General features: G+C 41.1%; 2 protein-coding genes and 1 long non-coding RNA gene across 4 annotated transcripts; all 3 read left to right on the top strand.

Annotated features, from left to right (window-relative positions):
* The first annotated feature begins 415 nt into the window (after positions 1-415).
* Positions 416-982, top strand: LOC120104211 (secreted RxLR effector protein 161-like). Its single transcript, XM_039114938.1, has one exon. It carries the CDS (start codon positions 416-418, stop codon positions 980-982), a length of 567 nt encoding a protein of 188 aa, XP_038970866.1.
* A 10,110-nt stretch (positions 983-11,092) lies between these two features.
* On the top strand, positions 11,093-15,396 carry LOC120109979 (putative disease resistance RPP13-like protein 1). 2 transcript variants are annotated; one of them, XM_039123928.1, is made up of 4 exons: positions 11,093-11,610; positions 11,782-14,692; positions 14,810-14,930; positions 15,228-15,317. In XM_039123928.1, exons 1-3 carry the CDS (start codon positions 11,263-11,265, stop codon positions 14,881-14,883), a joined length of 3,333 nt encoding a protein of 1,110 aa, XP_038979856.1. In that variant the 5' UTR covers positions 11,093-11,262; the 3' UTR covers positions 14,884-14,930; positions 15,228-15,317. The 2 variants fall into 2 exon arrangements, with proteins under 2 accessions (XP_038979856.1, XP_038979860.1); XM_039123932.1 differs by lacking the exon at positions 14,810-14,930 and having other exon boundaries at positions 15,228-15,396.
* A 12-nt stretch (positions 15,397-15,408) lies between these two features.
* Positions 15,409-26,686, top strand: LOC103698584. The gene is made up of 2 exons (XR_005510794.1): positions 15,409-15,805; positions 26,239-26,686. It is a non-coding gene; the product is annotated as an uncharacterized LOC103698584 (long non-coding RNA).
* The last annotated feature ends 627 nt before the right edge of the window (positions 26,687-27,313 follow it).

Here is a 27,313-nt window from a genome sequence, read left to right as displayed (position 1 = left end):
AAGCTTTCCGACAATGGTATCGCAAGTTCAATGATACCATCACTTCGGTTTTAAGGAAAACGCTGTTGATCGGTGTATATACCTGAAGGTCAGTGGGAGCAAGTTTATCTTTCTGGTCCTATATGTTGATGATATATTGCTTGCCAGTAGTGATCTTGGCTTATTGTATGAAACTAAGGTTTTTCTCTCAAAGAACTTTGAAATGAAAGATATGAATGAGGCAACCTACGTGATAGGCGTTGAAATATTTCGTGATCAATCATGTGGATTGTTAGGGTTGTTTCAAAAGGCATATATAGACAGAGTTCTAGAGAGATTTGGTTTGGAGAACTGTTCAGCCAGTGTTGTTCCAATTCAGAAAGGGGATAAATTTAGTCTCATGCAATGCCCATAGAATGAATTGGAACGTAAGAAGATGGAAAATATACCTTATGCTTCTGCAGTTGGTAGCTTGATGTACGCTCAGACTTGTACCAGACCGGACATCAGTTTTGCAGTTGGAATGCTAGGTAGATACCAAAGTAATCCAGGGATGGATCACTGGAAAGCTGCAAAGAAGGTGATGAGATACTTGCAAGGAACAAAGAATTACATGCTTACATATAGAAAATCAGATAGCCTTGAGGTGATTGGCTATTCAGATTTAGACTTTGCTGGATGTGTGGATAGTAGAAAGTCAACATTTGGCTATTTGTTCCTATTAGCTGGAGGAGCAATCTCATGGAAAAGTGCCAAACAGACAAGCACTGCTTTATCCATCATGGAAGCAGAATTTGTGGCATGCTTTGAGGCCACAGTTCATAGTTTGTGGCTGCGTAATTTTATCTCGGGACTTGGGATTGTCGACTCTATTGCCAGGCCGCTGAGAATCTTTTGTGACAATACTGCAGCCGTCCATTTCTCCAGAAACGACAAATATTCTAATGGTGCCAAGCACATTGAACTTAAATATTTTGTTGTCAAGGAGGAAGTTCAGAAATAAAATGTGTCTATAGAAAATATGAGGACAAAGCTTATGATTGCAGATCCTTTGACAAAAGGTTTACAGCCGAAGACTTTTAAAGAGCATGTTGAAAGAATGGGGAGATTTTCAAATCTTCGAAACTAGCGAGTACCTTCTTGATCTTATGAAGAAGAGGCTTTTCTTAAAGACCGGACACCACTCTTTTATGTACGAGTGCCGTCTTAGTTGTAATCCATGATGTTAATTGAGGATTGTATTATGTTTATTTCTTTGACACTTAGATATAATTGATTATGTTTCTGATTTTCCTGTTCTTCAAATATATGCACATGTATGGTTTTGAATGTATGATTACAGAAATTGTCTTTGACAAAGACATAATGTTTGACCATTAAAGATACTTCTCATTTATGGACTGTGGTTAAATAATTTGCTAGTGTTGTAGTACTTGGAAGGAACTATGTCATTATGTTGATATGGAACCGCCTTGACTCGCATTAGTAAGTTGTTTAATTATGGTATTATGATGACCCAACTGACTGTGGATTAGAATGATGCGCGCCTAATGTTTATATCATTCTAACCAAAGTATGGTCATATGGGCCAAGTGGGAGAATGTTGGGTTTTGACCCACATGACCACAACATGGTCAGTTACGAGATGATTACCGTAACTGACTCCTAGAGAAGTGGAAGCATAATATCCTTGATGGTAGGATATTTGAAGGGGTCTCACTCTCTGCCCATAACGTAAACACAAAATCGGTCTCCATCACCGGGTGTTTTTGAACAGGGGCCAAGAGGGAGAAACGAAGCTTCATCATTCAGAAAAACCATGGATCCAGGTACGCTTCCCTTCTCATGATCGGTTCATGATCCTATTTATAGATGTATAACATGTGGATGAGAAGGTGTTGTTTAATATGAATGTTAAAATGAAGATACACTACAAGAAAATACATATTCAGCGACTAAGATTCTAGTTGCCGAATAATCATATTTGGTCGCCGAAACCTTTTCGCGACTAGCATACCCTTCGTCGCCGAACCATAGTCACTGAAAGGTTTTGGCGACCAATATTGTGTGGTCACCTAAGGTACACCAACAACGACCAACGTTTGGTTGCCGAAGAAAATTATCAGCGAATAAATCTGTTGTCGCTAAATAGTTGGTCGTGGAAGGTTTGTCTTCCGCTACCAAAAAAATGGTCACTGAATGTCTATCTTCCCCCACCAATAGTTTGGTCGCATAATGTATTGGAATCCATTGGCAACAAACATTTTTTGGTGGCAGAAAGTATTAACCTGTATTTAATTAACAATTCAAATTATAAGCTTAATATTTATTTTTGGGCTCGTTCCAAATCCTGTACAACCAACACAGCCTATCCAATATCCATATTGCATAATACATTTGCTCATCCAAATAGAAGTATACACAATGTTGGAGAATCCATAATCATTCATTATAAATATCATAATCTATAAGTCTAAAGTCAAGCATACTTATTAACCATACATCAAAATGTTTCATCCATACTATATGTTATGGTGATAATCATCACCAAACACATCAAAATGTAAATTAAAAATCTCAAAATATCTGATCTTGCTATTCATCCAAACAACCATCATGTGGACAAAAATATTCTTATATCAAAAATTGGATTCTACTTGTAGACAACTCCACCATGATCATCTGAACAAAAGCTATCCGTGTACCAAAAACTAGATTTCACATGCTCATAACTCCACCATGTATCTGAGAAAGCAAAAAAGAATACACAATCAATAACCACATGTGAAAAATAATAAACTAAAATTCAAGTATAAGTTCACAATGACATTTCGCTTAATTTGGTCCAAATCTCTAAATAACCTACGTAATATAAATAAGAATACATACCAACGAATATTTGTACCACCAGTTGAATACATGGCCCCATCATGATGGATAGATGACTTGTGCATTTGAGTCTTTCCCTTTAAGAACTCTATCACCAAACTTGTAAGATGTGCAATTTGCTTCTGTTCTTCCTTTTGCTCTTTCTTTTCCTCCTCACGCTCTCTCCTCTCCTTCTCCAATTGCCTCCGCAGCTCCTCACGCTCCATCTTCATCTCCTCCATCTCAGCTTTAAGTTTCTGCAACTCCCCAACATGGTCTTGTAACACACGACTAGGTGTAGAAGAAGATGAAGAGGGCTTCGGCCCATCCCCAAATCCAAGAATGTATCTCTTTATTTTTCCAAGTGCCTGCCTAAATATCTCCTCTGATATTAATTGCACACCGGATTGGTAAGATTCTTCTCGCAAGCTCAACATCTTTGACTATCAATGCAAAGGTAACAACAGAATTAAATGTATATAACCTTGCAAAAGCAGAAACTGATTTAAATGATTATTGAGATTTTAGATACCTACATGTTTCACGGCGCAAATAGGATCAATCCACTCTTTGTTCTTCTTGGTATGAGTTTTCTTATAGAATTCTAGAAATTCAAGGTTTTCAGAACCATTAAACTCCGGCGAAGGAGGAGAAGCCCTCCGCGGTGGCTGCGGCGGCGGCGAAGGAGGAGAAGCCCTCCGCGGTGGCTGTGGCGGCGGCGAAGGAGGAGAAGCCCTCCTGGGTTTCTTCTTCTCCCGCCTCGCCTCCAAATTTCCCGACGACCCCCGGCCACCTCTCCCTCTCCCTCTCCCTCTCCCTCCCGGCCTCTCCTAAATGAAATTCCAGAGGACACATACGTACCTTGGGACGCCGACGCCGAAGTGATGAGCGAACGGGCAAACGGGCGAAGGGGACGTGCAGGTGAAGGCAAGGAGTTAAAGCCGAATAGAGGAATAGAAAATTAGGGTTTGTTTGGTTTCTCACACGTCCCCTACATGCATACTTTTTTCGACTAAATTTTTTTTAGTCGCTAAATTTAGGGACCAAAATTTAGTCGCCAAAATTTTTACCTCCAGCCCGCACAAAATACTGGACTCGCGCCAACTTGGTTTTGATTTTCCGCGATCAAATATGCATTTAGTTGGTGTAGGACAATCATTCAGTAACTAACAAGGATGCGTGCAAATTTATTTTTAAGCGGATTTTCGATCATGTCCGTAGGATGTCCAAGAATTCTATATATTTCTAAGCGGATTTCCGTTCCCACGTCCGCATGCCGCGTATCCTGTCGATCCGTATATTTATTTGACAAGGAGTCAAGCACCGAGCTCGAGCTTTTAAAATTATATTATAATAATAAAAATAAAAAAGAATTTAAGTATGAAGAAAAGTTGTGGGATTGAGATTCAGTCGAAGAGACGAGGATATGCCTAAGTGAATTAAGGTGTTAAACGACACCGTTTGAAAATAAGCAGTTTTTTTTTTTTTTTGAACTTAGAAATTAACATCTTACAGGGGCTAGTACAACATCATTTGGTTTTACGGGAACCTTCCACTACCAAAAGTTTGATCACTAAAAAACTCAAACTTTCTGCCCAATTTTTTCATCGAAAAAAGGCACCATTCGTAAAAGTTTTTCTGGACTAAATTTTTTTTAGTCGCTGGAGGTGAACCTTTAAGGACCAAAATTTAGTCGCCAAAAGTTTTACCTCCAGCCCGCGCGAAATATTGGACTCGTGCCAACTTGGTATTGTTTTCCGTGACCAAATATGCATTTAGTCGGTGTAGGACAATTATTCAGTAACTAACAAAAATATTGGTCGCAGATGGCCTTATTTGCAGCGACCAAACTTTAGTCGCCAAACGTTTTACCTCCACTCCGCCAACTTGGTTTTGATTTTCCGCGACCAAATATGCATTTAGTCGGTGTAGGACAATCATTCAGTAACTAACAAGAATGTTGGTCGCAAATAGCCTTATTTGCAGCAACCACTATTCATTTAGCCACTGAAAGTGATCGCTGAAAGTGTATTTTCTTGTAGTGATATAGCATTCCCATCATATTTTTTTAATAAATTCTTCCAGCTTTATTGGTCCCCCTCCTATAATATGGATACAATATTAATATATTTATTATCGAAAAACTTTGCTTGAGGAGGTCTCTCCTGAGGGTTGTGGTAGATAGAGCTATCCGTTAGGCCGTTGAAGTCACTGAGGTTGATATGACTATTTCATCTGAGCTGGGTAGGGATATATAGGTCTCCCCCTCTGCTGCTATAGTGCCTAGGTATGTCCTCACATCCTAGGAGTTCCCACCCTCTAGCCATCTTAAGGTGAAATTTAATGGTAGTCTACCAGTTGGCGGAGGCTACATGGGTGTTGCCTTTGTGATTAGAGATCACGAGTCTAGGCTGATTGCGGCACGGAGGGCAGCGCACCTCTGAGTCATCAGTTCCGGGGACAGAACTCAGGGTCGCCTGGAAGGGAGTCTCCTATGCGAGGCGAGTTTTGGAGGCCCGAAGCACAGGGGCGGCCCAAAATATTTGGAGGCCTAAGGCGAACTCATTAGAGGAGGCCTTTTTTTATTATTATTTAAATGATGAAATTTTTTTAATAAGTATAAAAATACTTTAAAATTTTATTTAAAAATAATTTGTCTAGCTTTTTGAGAAGCAAAATTACTAATTAAACTTTTATACTCAAGATCCATTAAAATACTATTTTCAATCGATAATATAGCTAATCCATTTAATCTTTCTTGCGACATAGTTGATCGCAAATAAGATTTTATCAACTTTAATTTTGAAAAACTTCTTTCAGTAGAAGCAACTGTTACAAGTATTGTTAATAATATCCTATATGCAATGCATGCAGTTGGAAAAGAATCTATTTTTTTTATAAAATTTAAAATATCAATAGGGGTACTAGTTTTTGTTTGTAAAACTTCTTTTAAAACTTTTAACTCTGAAAACAGATCAATACCATCAATATCAGAATATTCACCATACTTTAAAAAGTTTTCAAGATTAAGACAACACTTTTTCAAATCATCTTCATTCAAAGATTTTAACTTTCTAAAATTAAACAAAAAATCAAAATATTTTCATATATGGTAAATTGTTCAAACCTATTTTGAATTGAAGAAATAGCTTGATCTACTATATATAAAAAGTAATCAATTCTAAAAGATTCTTCAGTTGATCTTGTTGTCTCATCATTACTATTTTCATCAAAATATTTTTTTCTACGAATCACACGTTTTTCACGAAATAAAGGTTTTATTTTTATTTCATTTGCAATTTCTTTAGATGAATTAAAAGCTTTCATGAATCCATTTTCCCTATAACTTTTCAAATAAGAAAGAAGACCTTTTAATTGATCTATAGGAACATCAATATGCATGTCTTCAGATTGTAAAATCTTACTAACTGAGTTAACAGCCAATATATCGTGCCAAATATTCATGCCTAATAAGAATTTAAAATTTTCAATCTCATATGTAGCTAAACATGTGGCTTCACTCTTTGTTTTATGATCTTCATTAGTTTCAGCTAATTGAACTAAGGCATCTCTTATTTTAGGAGCTTGGTTTTTAATTGCTTTGATATTTTCAATACGACTTTTCCAACATATCTATGACAAGGGTTTATGAGTCAATGTGGATATATTATTTTGTAAATTTTTTCATCATTTTGTAGAAGAAGAAAATAAAGTATAAATTCGTTGTATCACTCCAAAAAAAGATATAACCTTAGGACATGAGTTAGCAATATCGCATAATACTAAATTCAAGTTATGACATCCACATGGTTTGTAAAACGCTCTAGAATTTATATCTAATAATCTTCTTTGTACACTTTGATGTTTTTCTTTCATATTAGATCCGTTGTCATACCTTTGTCCTCTTATATCATTAACCTCAAGTTTATGTTTTTCTATTATATTTATAAGTTCATTAAAAAGGCCCTTTTCAGAGGTATCATCTACTTCTAAAAATTTTAAAAAATATTCTTCTACTTTTACTGAACTTGTTGAAGTATCTATACATCTTAAAACTAGGATCATTTATTTCTGATGGCTTGCATCAGGAGTGCAATCAAGTATTACAAAAATATATTTTGCTTCTTTAATCTTTTTAATTATTACAGCTTTAATTTCAGATGCTAACATTTGAATCAATTCATTTTGAATATGATGATCTAAATAATAATTATGAATTTCACCATGTTTAATGCGTCGAACATGTTCTTGCATTATTGGATCAAATTCTGCAATCGTTTTAATAAAACTTAGAAAATTTTCGTTAGATCTTTTCATTCTTTCCTCGAAATGCTAAATTATTTTTTGCAAGATTTTTTACGACAGCAATAATTCTAAATAGAACTTTTTTCCAATGATCCTTCTCTTGGTTTATTTGTTCTTTGAGACTTTTATTAATTATCTTATTTTTTAGCAATCTTACTTCTAAATCAATCCACCTATTCATGCTAATGATATGTTCATTAGTTGTTTCATGACTTTTAAGCTTGATACCTAGATTTTTCCAATCCCTACTTCCTTCATTGACTAATTGACTCGTGCTAGGCTTTGAATCAAATAATTTACAATAAAAATAATATACTCTATCCAAATCTTTCAAATACACTAACCATTTTTTATCATGTTTTTCACCATTAGGTAACTTACGAATATAATATATCGTAGAGAAGTGTCTATTATTTTCATCCTTAGAAATATGAAAATCATAATCTCTAATTGGACCTCTTTCTACTATTAGATCTCTAAATTTTGTATCAATCTTTTTCCATTAACCAGGATCATATAAATTTGTAGGAATAGAACTAGTTTCACAATCTTTTTCCTTGTTTATCCTATCTCCATCTGATTCTTCATTGTGCTCTTCACTAGATATTGTTTTACTAGCAATCTCATTTTTTAACTCTATTTTGGGTGCCTATTCTGTTGCTAATTTTTGAGTTGAATTTGATGTGGTGTTATATTTGTTTGTAACAACAAATCTATCTAGAGCTTCTTTTTGAGATTGAATGAGTTTATCGATTTTTCTTTTTTTTTTTTGAGTTTTTCATACCCATAATCATATTTTCTATTAGACATTTTAATCTATAAATAATATTATCAAACTAAGCAATTAAAAAAATACCACAAACAAATCAAAATATAAAAATGATAAAAATGATAAAACTTGATTGTGTCAAGAAAAACAAACTCGGGTTCCGATAAGTAGTGTTGAGAAGAGGCCGAATAGTACCGAACTCAACGGCGAGAAGAGGCCGAACCGCCGAAGTCACAACCAATCTATAATTGGACCAAAAAAAATCAATTCTAGTGTCTCTTACTTGACTAAATAAAAATTAATTGGACCAAAAAATTAATTAATAAACTAACTCAGCTGCTAATAGAGGAGAGACAGTGGATTAGATTCTCACCGGTCACCTGCCTTACTGCCTGGGATCAGTGGAAAGTGGGATGCTAACGGAGGAGTGGAGGACCCCAAGGACGGTGGACTTTGGAGCGGCCTCAGCGGAGCCGAGTTACTAAGGAGGCCAGAGCGGCGGAGCCCGGAGGAGCCGAGGACGGCGAGGAGAGCTGGAGAGGACTCCTCTCAGAGCCTCAAAGGAGATCCGGTCAGCGGCTCGCCACTCGTCGGGTCTCTCAGAGGAGGAGCATGGTGGACTTTAGAGCGGTCCGAGCGGAGCCGAGGAGGCCGGAGCTTGGAGGTTGAGGATGGGAGGAGCCGAGGACGACGACATCGACGAGGAGAGGTGGAGAGAAGATCCAGACTCCAGAGCAGAGGCGGTCCAAGAGCTGGAGAGGAGATCCGGCCGGCGGTCCAAGAGCGGGAGAGGAGATCCGGCCGGCGGCTCGCCACTTGCGACTCGCCGGGTTCTTGCCTTCTTGGAGCTGGAGGAGGAGGACCGAGGACGGCGAGGAGAGATGGAGCGGTGGAGCCTGGAGACTGAAGAGGACTCCGGAGCAGGGGCTTAAAACCGTTCTTTTGCGCTCTGCAAGCTGAGCTGCCGAGCTGAAGAATTGAAGAAGCCGAGTTGCCGAGTCTGCCGAGAACCGGAGAAGGTTCAGCAATTAAAAAGAAAACACCGGCAGGCGGCATAGAAGGGGGGAGCCGGGGAGGAAATGCCCGTTGCTTGTCGATGTTATCATAGCCGATAGCCATTGCTCAAGGCCTAGGTGCCTAGCCTGTGACCCTGTCTGTCGTCGGAGAGATGCTGAAGGGCCAAAGAGGATGCACTGTAGCAGCATACGGGCGTAGCCCGGTAGCCGTCGCCCACTCCCCGTCTGCCCAGCTATCAGTTAGCTTCCACATCCAAAAGCTGTGCATTAATTAAACAAAAAAAAAAAAAACCGAGCATGGGTGGGGGCCTTCCCTAGGCCGGGGGCCTTAGGCGACCGAGGCAAGGCTCGAGCTGGCATTGTCGAAGCATCATCCTGAAGGGAGATTCAGCAAAGGTGATTCAGCAGATTCTACAGGAGGGGCCGGAGGTGTTCGACCACCCATTTCTAGAGGATATTCGAAGGCAACTGAGGAGTATGATGCCTTTCAAGTTGTGCATGTATTTCGGAAGGCGAACAGAACTGCTGATTGGGTCGCTTCCTTTACTGCTCACTATTATAGAGAGATTCTCTGAACCCGTTTTGTATCTGTTCCTCCACTTCTGCGGAGTATTTTGTCCCTTGATTTAGATAGCAATGCTCACGCGAGACTAGTCTGAGCTGCCAATGTACAAAAAAAAAAAACTCTTCTTGATTAAAATATATCATGGTTATACTATCTCCAAATACAGATCATACAATTCATTAATAGATTTTCCCATGAGGATTTTAGTATTTCTATCAAAAATAATTGAAGCAAGTTCTTCAATTTGATCATGTATTTTAATACATATGAGATACCTAGAATTGAAAAATAAAGTTTTCCTATGAGGATTTCAGTATTTCTATCCAAAACAATTGAAGCACTTTTTCTCGTATGATCAGATATTTTAATATATATGAGATACCTAGAATTGAAAAAAAATAAAATTATTAGTATATATTTTAATATTTAGCACATTGTAAATTTCTTACCTTAATGATGCTGGTGGATTTTCCTTAATGGTATTTTCAGCCCAGGCAAGCCCTTATTTGGGGTTTTATTTTCTTTTTTATGCATTGTAAATTATTTTTTTGTGTGCTTTCAAATAAAATTTGTTATTTTTTCTTTTTAAAGACTCCGATGAAAAATCTAACTCAAATTTTTTTTAAATAAATATCAAAATTTTTCTTTTTTTTTTTGAGTTCCCAAAAGAAATAAGAAACGAACTTTTTTCGGCTTACTTTGTGCATGATTTTTTTTTTTTGTGTGCAAATTTACTTTGTGCAAAATTTTCCTTTTTGAAAAGTCCCGCTTTAAATGAATTTTTTTTATTTTTTATTTTTGAAGTGACCTTTCTAAAGTGTTCTCCTCATTTTTCCCCTTTTTCTTGTGCGTTGAGGAACAAAATCCAACTCATGGGTTTTTGATTTTTTTCCTTTTTTGTGCGTGGAGAAACAAAATTGCGGGTTTTCTTTTGCACTAATTTACTCTTACTTTTCCCCTTTTTGTGCATTGAGAAACTAAATCTAACTCATGATTTTTTTTTTTTTACATGCTAATTTAATCTCCTCTTTTTCTCCTTTTGTGCGTAGAGAAATGAATTTTATTAAGAATAGTAGATTTTTCTATGAATTTCTTTCTAATTTTTCTGAATTTTGGAGAGGGGTCAAATTTACTCTCTCCTTTCGATATAGAAAATAAGTATAGAGATCATGCAAAGCCCAATCTAGATTTACTGAAAAAAAACTTATTGCTATAATTGAAATTTTCTTTCTTCTCGTTTTAGGAAAGGGTCGTGATTGTATCCTTCGCATCAAAGATTGATGCACATTCCTTATGGACTGCTGGATTATCCATTATATACATCTTAAAGTACTACAAACATCAACATTCATCCACCATTACACATCTCAAAGCGAACTAAAGATGATTCGATGGTCTCGAGCATAGATCTCAACTTTTTTTCTTTCTTTCGGCTTTCCGTTTATTTCTGTTTCTTTTATTTTTTTTCTTTTTAATTAGTGGGTGGGAAACCTTTTTTTATTATTATTTTATGGTGTGTGCTTGTTTTTTTGGTGAGATTTTTTTGCTTGGCTTTTATAACGTTATCAATCAGGCAGCTGAAATGTGTGGACGAAAGCAGGGCAAGTGAACGACGTCTCTGCTTTGCTCGCCATTGACTTGACCCCGGCTCAGTCTTCCGGCGAACGAGATAAGGAGGAGGCGAGAAGGAAAGCCAAAGCCCTCTTCCTTGTTTGCCGTGTCTGATCCGAGCAGAGCAAGGAGGAAGCCGAGGTTGTGGAATGGCGAGCGCTTTCCTCTCTTCCATCCTATCAAAAACCAGCCATGTACTGGGCTGTGTTCGCAGATGGGCAGTCTCTCCGTCTTCATCATCGGATCCACGCAGCAGTGTCTTGGAAGATCTGAAGGAGCTGGAGAGAACATTGAGGAGGATCAAGGCAGTGCTCCATGACGCGGAGGAGAGGGAGATACGAGACGAATCCGTCAAGCTCTGGCTGAAGGAGCTTAAAGAAGTGTCTTATGAAGCAGACGACATGCTGGACGAGTACCAGTACGAGGTACTGCGAGCCCAAGTGGAAGGTCGAGCTTCCCGCAAGAGGAAGCGAGTGGAACGGGACGATCAGGAAGAGGTAAGTGCTTCTCTTTCCAACATACTGTTTTCGATTCCGGACGGCATGGGAGAAAGAAGCGTCTGAAAAAATGAGTATTTTAAAGTGTTTATCTCATCTAAAATTCAGGGGGTAAGGCTGGTTTATTTTTTTTTTAAAATAATTTTTTAAAAAAATTTAAAACTTCAACAGGTTTCAATTCCGGACGGCATGGGGGATAGAATCAGAAAGATTAGGGAGAGGTTCCATGAGATTTCGCAGGATCGGGAACGCCTCTGTTTAAGAGAGGAAGATGGAGAGCAACGGGTCCTCGAAGCTCCATACCCAGCACCAACCAGCCACATGGTGGATGAGTCGAGTATTTATGGAAGGGAACGCGACAAGCAGGAGGTAATTGATTTGCTGTTTTCCGAGGGTGTGGGAAATGGTGTCTCCGTCATTCCGATTGTCGGCAAGGGGGGACTGGGAAAAACCACCATCGCCCAGCTGGTCTACAACGACTCCAAGGTAAAAGAATATTTCGATCTAACCGGATGGCTTTGTGTATCCAATGATTTCGATGTTCCAAGGCTAACAAAGGCCATCATTGAGTCTCTTACTCGAAGTTCATGTGATCTTACACAACTAAGCACGCTTCAAGATACTCTCAAGGAAAAGCTGAAGGATAAGAGAGTGTTGCTCGTGCTCGACGATGTCTGGAATGATCAGCAAAGCCGTTGGGAATACTTAAGAAACCCCTTCGTTGGAGCAGAAACAGTAAGAATTATCATGACCTGTAGGAATGATTCGGTCGCCGAGATCATGCAGACAGTGCATCCTTATCATCCTCGCTGCTTGTCTCCAGAGCAGTCTTGGTCATTATTCAGGCATTATGCATTTGGCGGTCGGGACCCTGAAGAACAACCACGCTTGGCGGATATGGGTAAACAGATTGTCGAGAAGTGTTCCGGTTTACCATTGGCTGTGAAGTCAATAGGAAGCCTTCTGAGATATATGGCAGACGAAAAGAGCTGGATGGATGTCATACAAAGTGATGTATGGGAAGTCGACGAGAATATTAATGAGATTTTGCCAGCTCTTAGATTAAGCTATAGTCGCATGCCAGCACGTCTTAAACCTTGTTTCATTTATTGTTCCATGTTTCCAAAGGATTATCAGTTCGACAAAGATAAATTAGTCCAATTCTGGATGGCGCAAGGTTACATCCCATCTGGAGATAGAAGAAGAATGGAAGACATTGGCAATGAATATTTCATTGACTTGCAAAGAAGATCGTTCTTTGATTCCTATTGGTCTAAGTTTTTTAAGATGCATGATATGATACATGATCTAGCAAAATCTATTGCAGGAAATGAGTGCTGGGCAATTGTTGATAAGAAGCTACCCAGTCTCCCCGATAAGCTTCGCCATTTATATGTGAGAGATGAAAAGGAATTTGGGAAATCACTGCTTTCGTATAATATTAGCGCCTTACGGACCTTCTTAATACAGCCTCAGCTTGAATTTTCAGCAAAATTATGGGTTCCGAAAAGATCTCAAATAGAAATTCTAGAATTAATCAAGTGTTTGCTGCTACTAAGATGTTTACGGACTCTAGAATTTTGTTGGGAAAGGGAAGATGAGATCCCAGAGTTACTCGGTAACCAGAAGCACTTGCGCTACTTACGCATCACATCCAACAAAATTGAGAAGCTCCCTGAATCAATATGCCTCCTTTATCACCTACAGACATTGGAACTTGATTGCCCGCAACTTGTAGAGTTACCAGATAGCCAAGGCAACCTCACCAACCTACGATACTTACATATCACATCCAACAAAATTGAGAAGCTCCCTGAATCAATATGCCTCCTTTATCACCTACAGACATTGGTACTTGATTGCCAGCATCTTTCACAGTTACCAGATGGCATAGGCAACCTTACTAACCTCCACCATCTACAAATTCCGAAAAGGCAAATTCTCTGTCTACCAGCTAGGATTAGAAAACTAACAAATCTTCGGAGCTTGCTTGGATGTTATAAAGTACAAGGTGGGATAGGAATACTGAAGGACTTGCTGAACCACCAAACTCTTATCATCTCAGGGCTTAGGAACATGGTCAACATAGAGGATGCCAGGGATGCCAATCTTAAATATAAGCATAAACTCAACACGATGGTGCTAGATTGGAATGCGGTTGACTGCAACTATGATCTGAATCATGCAGAGAAATATGACAAATTACTACATCTAGTAGCTTTTTCAGAGGAAAATAAGGATGTCCCAGCCGATGAAGAAAGGGAGGAAGCCATGCTCGACTATCTCCAACCTCACGCCAACCTCAAAAAGTTGGTTATAAATGGGTATGGTGGTTCCAAGTTTCCAGAATGGGTGGGAGATCCTTTCTCCTTTGCATCACTTCAAGACATCCGTGTAATCAGTTGTGAAAAAATAAGCTCCCTTCCTCTATACATTCATGACTCTCTTGGAAAATTAGATGCACTCATACCAAAATCCACGCTTGAAGGGGTGGTCATTTCTGGTTGTCGGCAACTCACATCCATAGCAGGGCTACATCGTCTCCACTCACTTACACACCTGCATGTTCATGATTGTCCTCAACTTCAATTCTTATCAGAGGAAGGACTGCCATCTAATCTTCAAGATCTGAATATTGAGGAGTGCCAGCAGTTGACATCACTGCCAAGGATGCAAAACCTTACTTCTCTCGACTGTTTAAATATAAGAGTTTGTCCTCAACTCCGGCTTTTATCAGAGGAAGGATTGCCATCCAATCTTCAACATCTATATATTATAGAGTGCCAGCAATTGACATCGCTGCCAGGGATGCAATACCTTACTTCTCTCGAAAAATTAATTATAAAAGATTGTCCTCAACTCCAGCTCTTATCAGAGGAAGAACTGCCATCCAATATTCGATATTTACATATTGAAGAGTGCCAGCAGTTGATATCACTGCCGGGGCTCCAAAATCTTACTTCTCTTGGTGCATTAACTATTAGAAATTGTCCTCAACTCCGGCTCTTATTAGAGGAAGGACTATCATCCAATCTTCAATATTTGCAAATTAAGGAGTGCCAACAACTAAGATCACTGTCGGGTATGCAAAACCTTACTTCTCTCAAAAGATTAATTATACAAAATTGTCCTAAACTTCAGATCATGATAGAAGATTAGTTGTCATCTATGCCTGAAGTGGAAATTGTTGATTGCCCAGGATTGAGTAACTGGGGCCAAATACAAAATATCAACTGCATTCCCTTCATCCTAAATTTGAAGTACTCCAATTGATTACTTGAAGTCTTAGACGGAGTGCCAACAACTAAGATCACTGTCGGGTATGCAAAACCTTACTTCTCTCAAAAGATTAATTATACAAAATTGTCCTAAACTTCAGATCATGATAGAAGATCAGTTGTCATCTATGCCTGAAGTGGAAATTGTTGATTGCCCAGGATTGAGTAACTGGGGCCAAATACAAAATATCAACTGCATTCCCTCCTAAATTTGAAGTACTCCAATTGATTACTTGAAGTCTTAGACGATCGTACATTCTCTATTTGTTTGTTTCAAATCTTCTGTATGAAACCCATGCACTAATAGAGTTCTCTGATTCTCTTTTGCTCATGTACCAGGTCGCTTCAGGCAAGAAGCTGAGATCCGGGTTGATAGTCACGCTTATCTGCTCCCATCCACGCTTATCTGATTCTCTTTTCTTCCCAAAAATCTTAAAAATAGAATGATGCCCTCAACTCCAGCTTCCACAAGATGATCGACAGCCATCTGTTCCTCCATATGTCAAAATTGCAGGTAGCTATACTTGCATTTTGGCTAATTGCCAAATTAATTTAAATCTATTTTGAATTTTTTTTAACTAATAAGGATTTTAATTTTTTATTCTCTTTGTTTCGATACAAAATTGTACATGTGCTGGCATGGCGCACACATTGCGTCGGTAGGTGTCTCGCAAGGGTATGGGCCCAGATATCTAAATCTCTGTCAACATTAACCAAATTGCTGTCATCTTCCTAAAATGTATAATGTGTTAAATACAAAATTAGTTTCTTCTCCAACTTGATTGTTTGTTTATTGGCATTATCTTGGCACTAATTATTTTAATTTTTTTTGGAAAAATGATCTTGGCATCAATTCGTAAATGATCATACCAGATAGCACCTGTAAGGCAGTGCGTTCAGGCCACAAGCATCTTCAAGTATGGTTTCTCCACTATTGTGGTTGTCATTGTTGAAAAGTAAGGTTTATAAGACAAGAGTTGTAGCTATTGATTGCTACTTGCTATGTCTTATATCTTGCAAATTGATGATAACACAAGAAATCTTTTTTTTGGGTCATAACACATACACAGGCGTATGCATGGGCCTTAATTTTAACATGCTTATATAAAGGTCTGGAATTTAATGCATTCTTTGAACCCATTCATAAGGAACTATTAGTAGTTCAAAACACCGCAAGCACCTAATCCAATCTGAGTGGCTAGATGTTCATGGTAAGTGATAGAATCTACCAATCAATAATATGATATGATATATTGATTTAGCTGAGTTTCACAAGCTTAAGAACATTGTACATGTAATGTCCGGGCCCACAACCTACTAGGCCCAATAGAAAAATAGGCCCAGTTAAGGGTTGGGCCCAAATTTTACTGTAGCCAGTATAATGATTATTATAAAAAAAAAAAAAAAAACGAAGGGATAAGACCGACAGGGAAGGGTGACCCCCACCCCTGCTGGCAGTCGATGCCGGCGCACCGGAGACAGAGGGGGCGGCGGCCATTCCCGGAGAGGGGAGGCATGGAGCGGATGGGACCTCTCAGAGAGGGGGGTCTCATCTTCTAAACCACTATTTAAGTCCCTGCCGGCAACCCTAAGTCGGAGGCCCCCAAGAACACTGAAAGAGAGAGAGCCGAAGCCCTGGAGCCTAAGGCGGAAGAGCCCTGAAGCTCCAAGAGGAAGGAGGGACTACGAGGGGGAGGAACGGCCCAACGGTAACCAGCAAAAATCCAGGTAAGTGGCCCTTAGGTTAAATAATAAAGTTTTAGGGAGTGGAGATACCCCTCTGTAGGGTATTCTCCCCTCTGTTTCACTGATGAAACAGAGGGGAGGAGACTGGCACAGAGAGAAAGGAGACCGGCACGGGAGAGAAGAACAGGAGGAGGGCCGTGGGCCGGACCCACAGGCTGCGGGCCGGACCAACAGGCCGCGGGCCGGCCTGAGAACGGCCCAAGCCGAGCCCACGCCACCCGGGCCGAGCCCAGCCGGACTCGGCCTGCGGGTGACAGGCCCCGGCCGTGGCTGCCCTAGGGCTGAGGGGCAGCCAAGGGCCGCCGGGTCTGCCGTGCCGGCGACCAACGCGGCCTCAAGGCCGCCAGCCTCAGCCGAGCCCCACCTCTCCGCCGGCCGAGAGGTGGTGGCGAGACTCCCACAAAAAAAAAAAAAAAAAGAAAAAAAAAAAAAAAAGAGAAGAAAACGGAAGAGGAAGAAGAACAAGGAAAAGAAAAAAAAAAAAAAAAAAAAAAAAAGAAGAAGAAGAGGGGGATACTTACCGCCACGGCCTTACCTCGCCGTGGTCGGAGCCGGAGAAGTTCTCCCGAAGGAGATCGGCCTCGATCCCACCTCCCGGCTCTTCTCCTCTCCTCCGGCACCACTTCGAAGGAGAGGGAAAGGGCCGGCCTCCCACCGTCGCCGCCCCGAAGGGGAAACACCACTCCGGGCTGGTAGATCTGGCCGGGGAGGGTTCGGTGAAGGTCGGAAGGAGGAGGAGGCGGTAGATCCGGCCGGCGGAGAAGAAGAAGGCCACAGATCTGGCCGGAGGAGAAGAAGGGGAGCCGGAGAAGAGGGCCGGAAGCATGGGCTTCGGTAGAGACAAAGAAGGTGAAGAGGCGGAAGCCTCTGGAAGGGGGAGAAAGAACCCGATAACGGGTTCGCGGGTCGGATCCGAATCCGAACCCGCAACCCGTTAAGCCCAAAGAAAAAGAAAAAGAAAAAGAAAAAGAAGAAGAAAAAGAAAAAAAAAAAAAAGGGAAAGGGTTTAGCCAAATTTGACTAAATCCGAGCCCAATCAAATTGGGCTAAGTCTGGACAAGCCAGACTATAAATTAAACCAAAATTAAAGCCCAATTTAAGCCAATGTAATTAATTTGGGGGCCAAATTGATCCCGGATTGACCCTGACTCAGGCCCAAACGGGTCACAGTGACCCTAAACCCGAAATTAAACCCAATTAAGCTGGGAATTAAGCTTAGTGGCCAATCGGAAGGCCAATTAAGACTTATGAGCCCAGCCAAGACCCCAATACAGAGGAATTAGGCTTGGGCTAAATTTCAGATAGAAAAGGAAATAATATATTGTTATTATGACATGATTGTAGGTGACTTAGGACTCGTCACCAGGACGCAGGAGACCTAGGAGAAAGGCGAATCACTGTAAGTAACCTGTCCTAATCCTGTTGTGGATCATGTTATGTTATTAATGTTTCCTAAGCATTTATTTTAAGTATATATGTTTCATACATGATATGTTACAATGCATAAGTAACTTTAATGATCCCAGAAGCTATGGCTATGTATGCAACATGATAATACTGATATTATAATCATGCATGTAAGTTTATAAAGTCTTAGCTAGCCCAGAGGCACTATAATGGGCTCAAAGATGCTACTGAGAATGACTGAGCCGCCAGTGGCTGAATAGTAACTGAGCTGCCCCGCCAGTGGCTGAATAGTAACTGAGCTGCCCCGCCAGTGGCTGAATAGTAACTGAGCCTGCCCCGCCAGTGGCTGAATTGGAATTGGGCCTGCCCCGCCAGTGGCTGAATAGTAACTGAGCCGCCCCGCCAGTGGCTGAATAGTAACTGAGCTGGCCCCACCAGTGGTCGAGTCTGACTTCGCAGTAGCATCCGAGAGAATGGACCACGGCATGCCGGGGGGCACGGTTTCATATGCATATAATATGAAAATTTTGTGATTTGCACTACTGCTTTGTTTAAATTGCATACTTATTATGCCAGGATGATTATTAGATAAACATGCATGTCAGCTTCTCAAAACCCTGATTTACATGTTTAGTCTACTGGTTGATCCGGTAGGATTATGCAGGATTACTTACTGAGCCGTGTAGCTCATATCCGTTCATTTACTTTTTCTTTCAGATCCTCACCAGTGATCGCCATCAGATATGTTTTTATTTTGTTACAGAGCTTCGTATCTATGGGAGAAGCTTATATACTTCTGTACATTTGAATAGCATAGAAGTTCTGTATTTTTGGTTTCAAACTTGAAGGTTGTACTGCAAACTGTTAATATATATATAAGGATGAATCCTTTTTGGCTACCTGTTACCCCTGTATGAGGCTGCGTGCTACTGTGGGCGATAGTCGGCAATAGCACGGCCGTGTCACGGATCCGGATCCGGGGCGTGACATCTAGTGGTATCAGAGCCTTAGGTTAAACAATAGAATAACCATAAGATGCCTAAGGAAATGGGTAGTTAAGTCTCATTTAGTGAGATTCCGCATAACCGGAAAGGAAAGAAAGAAAGGATTTTATTGGTCATATCATCGGTCAATCACGAAAATTGCTTGACACAAATATTTTGATAGGTGATAATGAGCAACAAAAAGAAAGAAGTTAGAGCTAATACAAAGCCATTCTAGGGGCATGATTGTGACAGGTATGATATCAGAGTTTAAGATTTAAGACTACTAAGGATTTTGGTGTTTTGAATCAGAATGCTAGCAAGCCATGCCAAAATAAGAATAAATTATTTTAGAGATTTCTCGATGGAGTAATTTGTATTTTGGATTATGATTAAATTAGATTTTGACTGATATTAAGTGGAGTACTAGCCATGGAATGTTAAAGTACATAGTGATTATTTATGTATCAGTATATAGGTGATATTGGAAGTTTAACTTGATACTGGGTACTGTGGATGATACTTCTAGTTTGAAGTTAATTATTTTGATGGCAAGATAGGGTTTATTCATAAGTTGTTTAAGGCTTGGACAAGGAAAGGTTTTATATTCTTCGAGGATGAAATTTGTATGACAATTATGCATAAAACTATTATATAGAAAGAAAGTATATTTGAGAATGAGATTTAAGAGTTTCTCCTTGTTTACTTGGAATGTGAAATATTAGATCTTTGCAAATTATAATGCAAGATTAATATTTTGATTGGAAGTCATTTAGTAAATCCTGAGAATAATTTTCAATGTTGAAGAATATTTTAGGCTCAAATGTTCTACTATGGATAAAGTGCAGTTGTTTGTGATCCTGTGATAAATCAATTAAACGAATATTAGTTGATGTTTTGACAAAAAAAAAAAAGAAAGAATGATGATCATACGGGGTCAATAGGAAATGCGAGTGGAACCAGCAATAGAGTTTGATATGGGAACATGCCCAATAGCGCATGATGTTTCAGGAGTTTATATTTAGTGATTCCTACTGTAAGATTTGAAATAAATTATTTTATCTCTAATAGATGGGCATTATGAATTTCTGGTTATGCCTTTTGGATTGACCAATGCCCCGGCTGCATTTATGGACTTGATGAACAGAACTACCCGACACATGACCTAGAGTTGGCCGCAGTAGTGTTCGCCTTGAAACTTTGGAGACATTATTTGTATGGCGAACACTGTGATGTGTACACCGACCACAAGAGCCTGAAGTATATATTCACCCAGAAGGAATTGAATATGAGGCAAAGAAGGTGGTTGGAACTCTTGAAGGATTATGACCTGAGTATTAAATACCACCCAGGAAAGGCCAACGTGGTGGCGGATGCCCTAAGCAGAAAGTCAGTTATAAGCTCCGCCGCTTTACTCACCACTCAACCACAGATTCAGAAGGATCTCGATGAAATGCAGGTTGAGGTGGTTACCCAAACTACAAAAATTTTGCTGGCCGCCTTGAGTATACAACCAATCTTGATTGATAGAATAAAGGTTGCCCAGCAGTCTGATGAGCACATTTGTCAGCTCAAGGATGAAGTGGAGAAAGGGTTGCGACCCGAACTCCAAATGCACCCAGATGGCACTCTAAGGTTTGGCCACCGACTGTGTGTACCGGCAAATGTTGACCTAAAAAGGGAAATCATGGAAGAAGCCCACCAATCCCGTTTCTCTATTCATCCAGGCAGTACTAAAATGTACCGGGACCTTCGGGAACATTACTGGTGGAAGGGGATGAAGAGAGAAATAGCTGAGTTTGTGGCCCGATGCTTGACCTGTCAGCTAGTAAAAGCAGAGCACCAGAGGCCAGCAGGGTTGCTGGAACCAATAGAAATTCCTGAATGGAAGTGGGAGCACATCACGATGGACTTTGTTACAGGACTCCCCAAAACGGTGAGAAAGAATGATGCAGTGTGGGTGATTGTTGATCGCCTTACAAAATCAGCTCATTTTCTGCCATTCAGAATTGGTACTCCTTTAGACAAGCTGGCCCAATTATACATCGATGAGATTGTACGCCTGCACGGAGTACCAGTGAGCATCATTTCTGATCGTGACCCCCGATTCGTGTCCAGATTCTGAGAAAGCTTTCAGAAGGCCATGGGTACCGGACTGAGGCTCAGTACAGCATACCACCCCCAGACTGACGGCCAGTCAGAGCGGACAATCCAAACTCTGGAAGACATGCTGAGGGCTTGCACTGTGGACCTAGGTGGAAACTGGGATAGTCACATACCACTGGTGGAATTTGCTTATAACAATAGCTACCATTCCAGTATCCAGATGGCCCCATACGAAGCTCTCTATGGGAGAAGATGCCGATCCCCCTTACACTGGGATGACGTCGGGGAGCGGAAAATGCTAGGACCCGAACTGGTCCAGCACACCAGAGACAAGGTACTACTAATTAAGCAAAGGCTTCAGGCTGCCCAGGATAGACAGAAAAGATGGGCTGACAGAGGAAGAAGGGCCTCGGAATTTTTGGAGGGGAACTTTGTCTTCCTAAAAATTTCACCATCAAAGGGTATTACCCGATTCGGAAGACACGGCAAATTAAGTCCTCGCTACATTGGCCCATTTGAGGTTCTTGCTAGAATAGGCAAAGTTGCCTACAAATTGGCCCTACCTTCAGAGCTATCAGGCGTACACAACGTCTTTCACGTCTCCTTGTTACGGAGGTACGTCCCGGATCCCAGCCATGTGGTACCACATGAACCTCTGCAATTAAATAAAGATTTAACCTATGAGGAGGCTCCCCTGTGCATCATAGACAGAAAAGAGCAAATCCTCCGAAGGCGCACCATTTCCTACGTTAAAGTCCAGTGGACCAACCACACTGAAAGGGAAGCTACCTGGGAATTGGAGGAAGAGATGCGACAACGCTACCCTCAGCTCTTCGAGAACCAAGGTATGTTTAATTTCGAGGACGAAATTTATTTAAGGGGGGAAGAATGTAATGTCCGGGCCCACAACCTACTAGGCCCAATAGAAAAATAGGCCCAGTTAAGGGTTGGGCCCAAATTTTACTGTAGCCAGTATAATGATTATTATAAAAAAAAAAAAAAAAAACGAAGGGATAAGACCGACAGGGAAGGGTGACCCCCACCCCTGCTGGCAGTCGATGCCGGCGCACCGGAGACAGAGGGGGCGGCGGCCATTCCCGGAGAGGGGAGGCATGGAGCGGATGGGACCTCTCAGAGAGGGGGGTCTCATCTTCTAAACCACTATTTAAGTCCCTGCCGGCAACCCTAAGTCGGAGGCCCCCAAGAACACTGAAAGAGAGAGAGCCGAAGCCCTGGAGCCTAAGGCGGAAGAGCCCTGAAGCTCCAAGAGGAAGGAGGGACTACGAGGGGGAGGAACGGCCCAACGGTAACCAGCAAAAATCCAGGTAAGTGGCCCTTAGGTTAAATAATACAGTTTTAGGGAGTGGAGATACCCCTCTGTAGGGTATTCTCCCCTCTGTTTCACTGATGAAACAGAGGGGAGGAGACTGGCACAGAGAGAAAGGAGACCGGCACGGGAGAGAAGAACAGGAGGAGGGCCGTGGGCCGGACCCACAGGCTGCGGGCCGGACCAACAGGCCGCGGGCCGGCCTGAGAACGGCCCAAGCCGAGCCCACGCCACCCGGGCCGAGCCCAGCCGGACTCGGCCTGCGGGTGACAGGCCCCGGCCGTGGCTGCCCTAGGGCTGAGGGGCAGCCAAGGGCCGCCGGGTCTGCCGTGCCGGCGACCAACGCGGCCTCAAGGCCGCCAGCCTCAGCCGAGCCCCACCTCTCCGCCGGCCGAGAGGTGGTGGCGAGACTCCCACAAAAAAAAAAAAAAAAAAAAAAAAAAAAAAAAAAAAAAGAGAAGAAAACGAAAGAGGAAGAAGAACAAGGAAAAGAAAAAAAAAAAAAAAAAAAAAAAAAGAAGAAGAAGAGGGGGATACTTACCGCCACGGCCTTACCTCGCCGTGGTCGGAGCCGGAGAAGTTCTCCCGAAGGAGATCGGCCTCGATCCCACCTCCCGGCTCTTCTCCTCTCCTCCGGCACCACTTCGAAGGAGAGGGAAAGGGCCGGCCTCCCACCGTCGCCGCCCCGAAGGGGAAACACCACTCCGGGCTGGTAGATCTGGCCGGGGAGGGTTCGGTGAAGGTCGGAAGGAGGAGGAGGCGGTAGATCCGGCCGGCGGAGAAGAAGAAGGCCACAGATCTGGCCGGAGGAGAAGAAGGGGAGCCGGAGAAGAGGGCCGGAAGCATGGGCTTCGGTAGAGACAAAGAAGGTGAAGAGGCGGAAGCCTCTGGAAGGGGGAGAAAGAACCCGATAACGGGTTCGCGGGTCGGATCCGAATCCGAACCCGCAACCCGTTAAGCCCAAAGAAAAAGAAAAAGAAAAAGAAAAAGAAGAAGAAAAAGAAAAAAAAAAAAAAAAGGGAAAGGGTTTAGCCAAATTTGACTAAACCCGAGCCCAATCAAATTGGGCTAAGTCTGGACAAGCCAGACTATAAATTAAACCAAAATTAAAGCCCAATTTAAGCCAATGTAATTAATTTGGGGGCCAAATTGATCCCGGATTGACCCTGACTCAGGCCCAAACGGGTCACAGTGACCCTAAACCCGAAATTAAACCCAATTAAGCTGGGAATTAAGCTTAGTGGCCAATCGGAAGGCCAATTAAGACTTATGAGCCCAGCCAAGACCCCAATACAGAGGAATTAGGCTTGGGCTAAATTTCAGATAGAAAAGGAAATAATATATTGTTATTATGACATGATTGTAGGTGACTTAGGACTCGTCACCAGGACGCAGGAGACCTAGGAGAAAGGCGAATCACTGTAAGTAACCTGTCCTAATCCTGTTGTGGATCATGTTATGTTATTAATGTTTCCTAAGCATTTATTTTAAGTATATATGTTTCATACATGATATGTTACAATGCATAAGTAACTTTAATGATCCCAGAAGCTATGGCTATGTATGCAACATGATAATACTGATATTATAATCATGCATGTAAGTTTATAAAGTCTTAGCTAGCCCAGAGGCACTATAATGGGCTCAAAGATGCTACTGAGAATGACTGAGCCGCCAGTGGCTGAATAGTAACTGAGCTGCCCCGCCAGTGGCTGAATAGTAACTGAGCTGCCCCGCCAGTGGCTGAATAGTAACTGAGCCTGCCCCGCCAGTGGCTGAATTGGAATTGGGCCTGCCCCGCCAGTGGCTGAATAGTAACTGAGCCGCCCCGCCAGTGGCTGAATAGTAACTGAGCTGGCCCCACCAGTGGTCGAGTCTGACTTCGCAGTAGCATCCGAGAGAATGGACCACGGCATGCCGGGGGGCACGGTTTCATATGCATATAATATGAAAATTTTGTGATTTGCACTACTGCTTTGTTTAAATTGCATACTTATTATGCCAGGATGATTATTAGATAAACATGCATGTCAGCTTCTCAAAACCCTGATTTACATGTTTAGTCTACTGGTTGATCCGGTAGGATTATGCAGGATTACTTACTGAGCCGTGTAGCTCATATCCGTTCATTTACTTTTTCTTTCAGATCCTCACCAGTGATCGCCATCAGATATGTTTTTATTTTGTTACAGAGCTTCGTATCTATGGGAGAAGCTTATATACTTCTGTACATTTGAATAGCATAGAAGTTCTGTATTTTTGGTTTCAAACTTGAAGGTTGTACTGCAAACTGTTAATATATATATAAGGATGAATCCTTTTTGGCTACCTGTTACCCCTGTATGAGGCTGCGTGCTACTGTGGGCGATAGTCGGCAATAGCACGGCCGTGTCACGGATCCGGATCCGGGGCGTGACAGTACAACCATGATAAGGAATCCCAATTATGGGCAATACACGAGTTTATTAGGATATGGAGAAACTTGGAAAAAATCAGAGATCACCCTAAATAAGAATACTTGATGAAGGAGGATCCATAAAGCCGACTCAAAATAGTTGTAAAAAGGCTTGATGATTATGATAAGTATGACATGAGCTTACCAAGTTATACAATAACCAAAGCTACAGGAGTTTAGAACACATCAAAATTTGTTAACATGCATCTACAAGTATACATTTGACAAATGTGGATCTTAGGATTGGTCTTAGGATGACTGACATTCTAGGTATAACTTGCCATCTGTTTAAGCAGAACAATGTGCAAGTAATCTCCACAAATAAAGATAAGAGGATGTAAACATGTGGTCAAATGAAAGGTCGTTTACATAGCCAATTGATTTAGCTAAGTGGCTGTTTCATATAGAATGGTCTCAATTTTTGGTTACCCAAATATTAGATTCAGTCACTACAAAATAGATCATATTTGATCAGGAGGGTCATAACCAAAATATGACTTGATGCTTCATGTCCTATACCATAGTAAAAAGAGCCAAAGCAAATAAGATGAGCATCTCTTGGGCGGAAAATGTTGAAATGGATGGATGTTAAATTGTAGAATAACATGAATTGTGTGCGATGTTGGGTATGCAGATATGTCTATTGAGAAACATTCTTAAGTATCTGCATAAACAATGCAAAGGTGCATAAGAAAAATTTGAGGATAGCATGGTAAGAAAAGTAGCTAAGACAAGTTTTAAGGATCAATTACTGAACAATCGTACTGCCAAGCACTTGCTCAGCTAGCATCATCTCTTGCCATTTGGGCAAGAAGTCAAGAGTTCGATTCTGGTTGGAGTCAGCCCCCAAGGTTGTATAGAGTGGAAAAAGTGAGGAGTTAGACTAGCCTCTACTAGTCTTGAGGGAAAAAAACACTAAATAGTCATGCCATCTAAGCAAAAATAAATGGAAGGCTCCTGTGATGTAAAAGATAAAAATGTATGTTTTCTCTCAAAGAAAAAAAAATACAAATGAATGTACAAGAAACCATCTAAAGTATGTGTGTCCGGGATATTGATTCTTGAAGATGAAATTCTAGTCTCCATACCCTTTTCCTGACTTCCTGGGAAGCCCTTCAATGTTTCTCTAGCTGGTTTTTCTTTTTCTTTTTCTTCTTGGAGTTTTCTTGTTGTTTTCTTATGACCAAAAAGAAAAAATTTCTCTAGGTGCTTATTTTAAGTAAAAGCACATAATTTGTGAGATACAAAGATAAGCACATAACTAGAAAGAGAAACCAATGAAGGGGTCATACCTATGGTTCTAATTCTGCATTCTTCCATTTCCAGTGGGCAGACAAGGAGCTTTAGGCTATGTGAGACGTTGTTGCTGTCAATCTACAATTACCTCCTCAAGAATGGATTTGAAGTGAAGACTTTCTTGGTGGAATACTGTGAGTTATGCAAGGAATGGTTGGCAAATTCGTTACAGTTGTGTTATTGTTATATTTGTTGTGTTGGATATTTGCATGAACACTGGAGTTTTTTTTTTTAAAGTAAATCTAAATCCCTAGGGCTCCATATACTCTATGATCTTCCAAATGTAACTGCTGCACTTTATGATCTTAGAATACTAGAGTATGGCATCCATGATGCATGTGGTCTCGCATATGCAGAGACATGGAGCTTTGTAATTCGCACCCAACTGTAGAGTTTGCAGAACTCTGACCTTTTGTATTTAGTTGCTGTAAAACATAATGTATCTGTGGCTTCGCTAATGAAGTGGAGGTTTCTGAAATGGGAATTTATCTATCGTGTTGCAATTGCCTCTAAGCAAATCAAAGGTGCTTGAAATCTTATATGATTTGCTGCACTCGGTGCATCCTGAAGGTATGAGGATAAACCATTATGGAGACCCACAGTAGACCGAACATACTCAATGAGATCCTTTTATCATTTCATTAACAATGGTGGTGTTCTCTGCCCATATTATAGTGCCATGTGGAAAGTGAATGCACCTGAAAAGTCAAAATCTTCTCTTGGTTGTCGCCCAAAAACTGATTACATACAGTAGACGTTCTCAGAATAAAGGGATGGCAAGTTTCTTACTTGTGTTCCCACTATGGTGTAGCTGATGAGACAGCGAGCCATGTGTTCCTGCATAGCTCTTATAGCAAGAGTATTTGGTTCATGGTCAAGATTGTCTGAAAATTAAAGATCATTCTTCATCCCTATTTTTCTTGTGGATGTCTTGTAGATCGATGAGAATAAAAAAAGACGCTTCAAGAGAGGATGGGATCAGTCATTCTTGACCATTTATTGGAGTTTATGGAATGAACAAAATGCAAGAATTTTCCTGAAGAGAAGCCATCCCGTGACTCAGACGCTCAGAAATGCAGTGATGGATTCATGGATTGGGTGGCCT

Source organism: Phoenix dactylifera, chromosome 1 (genome assembly GCF_009389715.1).
Source record: "Phoenix dactylifera cultivar Barhee BC4 chromosome 1, palm_55x_up_171113_PBpolish2nd_filt_p, whole genome shotgun sequence".
NCBI classification, from domain to species: domain Eukaryota; kingdom Viridiplantae; phylum Streptophyta; class Magnoliopsida; order Arecales; family Arecaceae; genus Phoenix; species Phoenix dactylifera.
The sequence above is the reverse complement of the archived record's forward strand: the minus strand, read 5'-3'. Positions and strand labels throughout refer to the sequence as shown.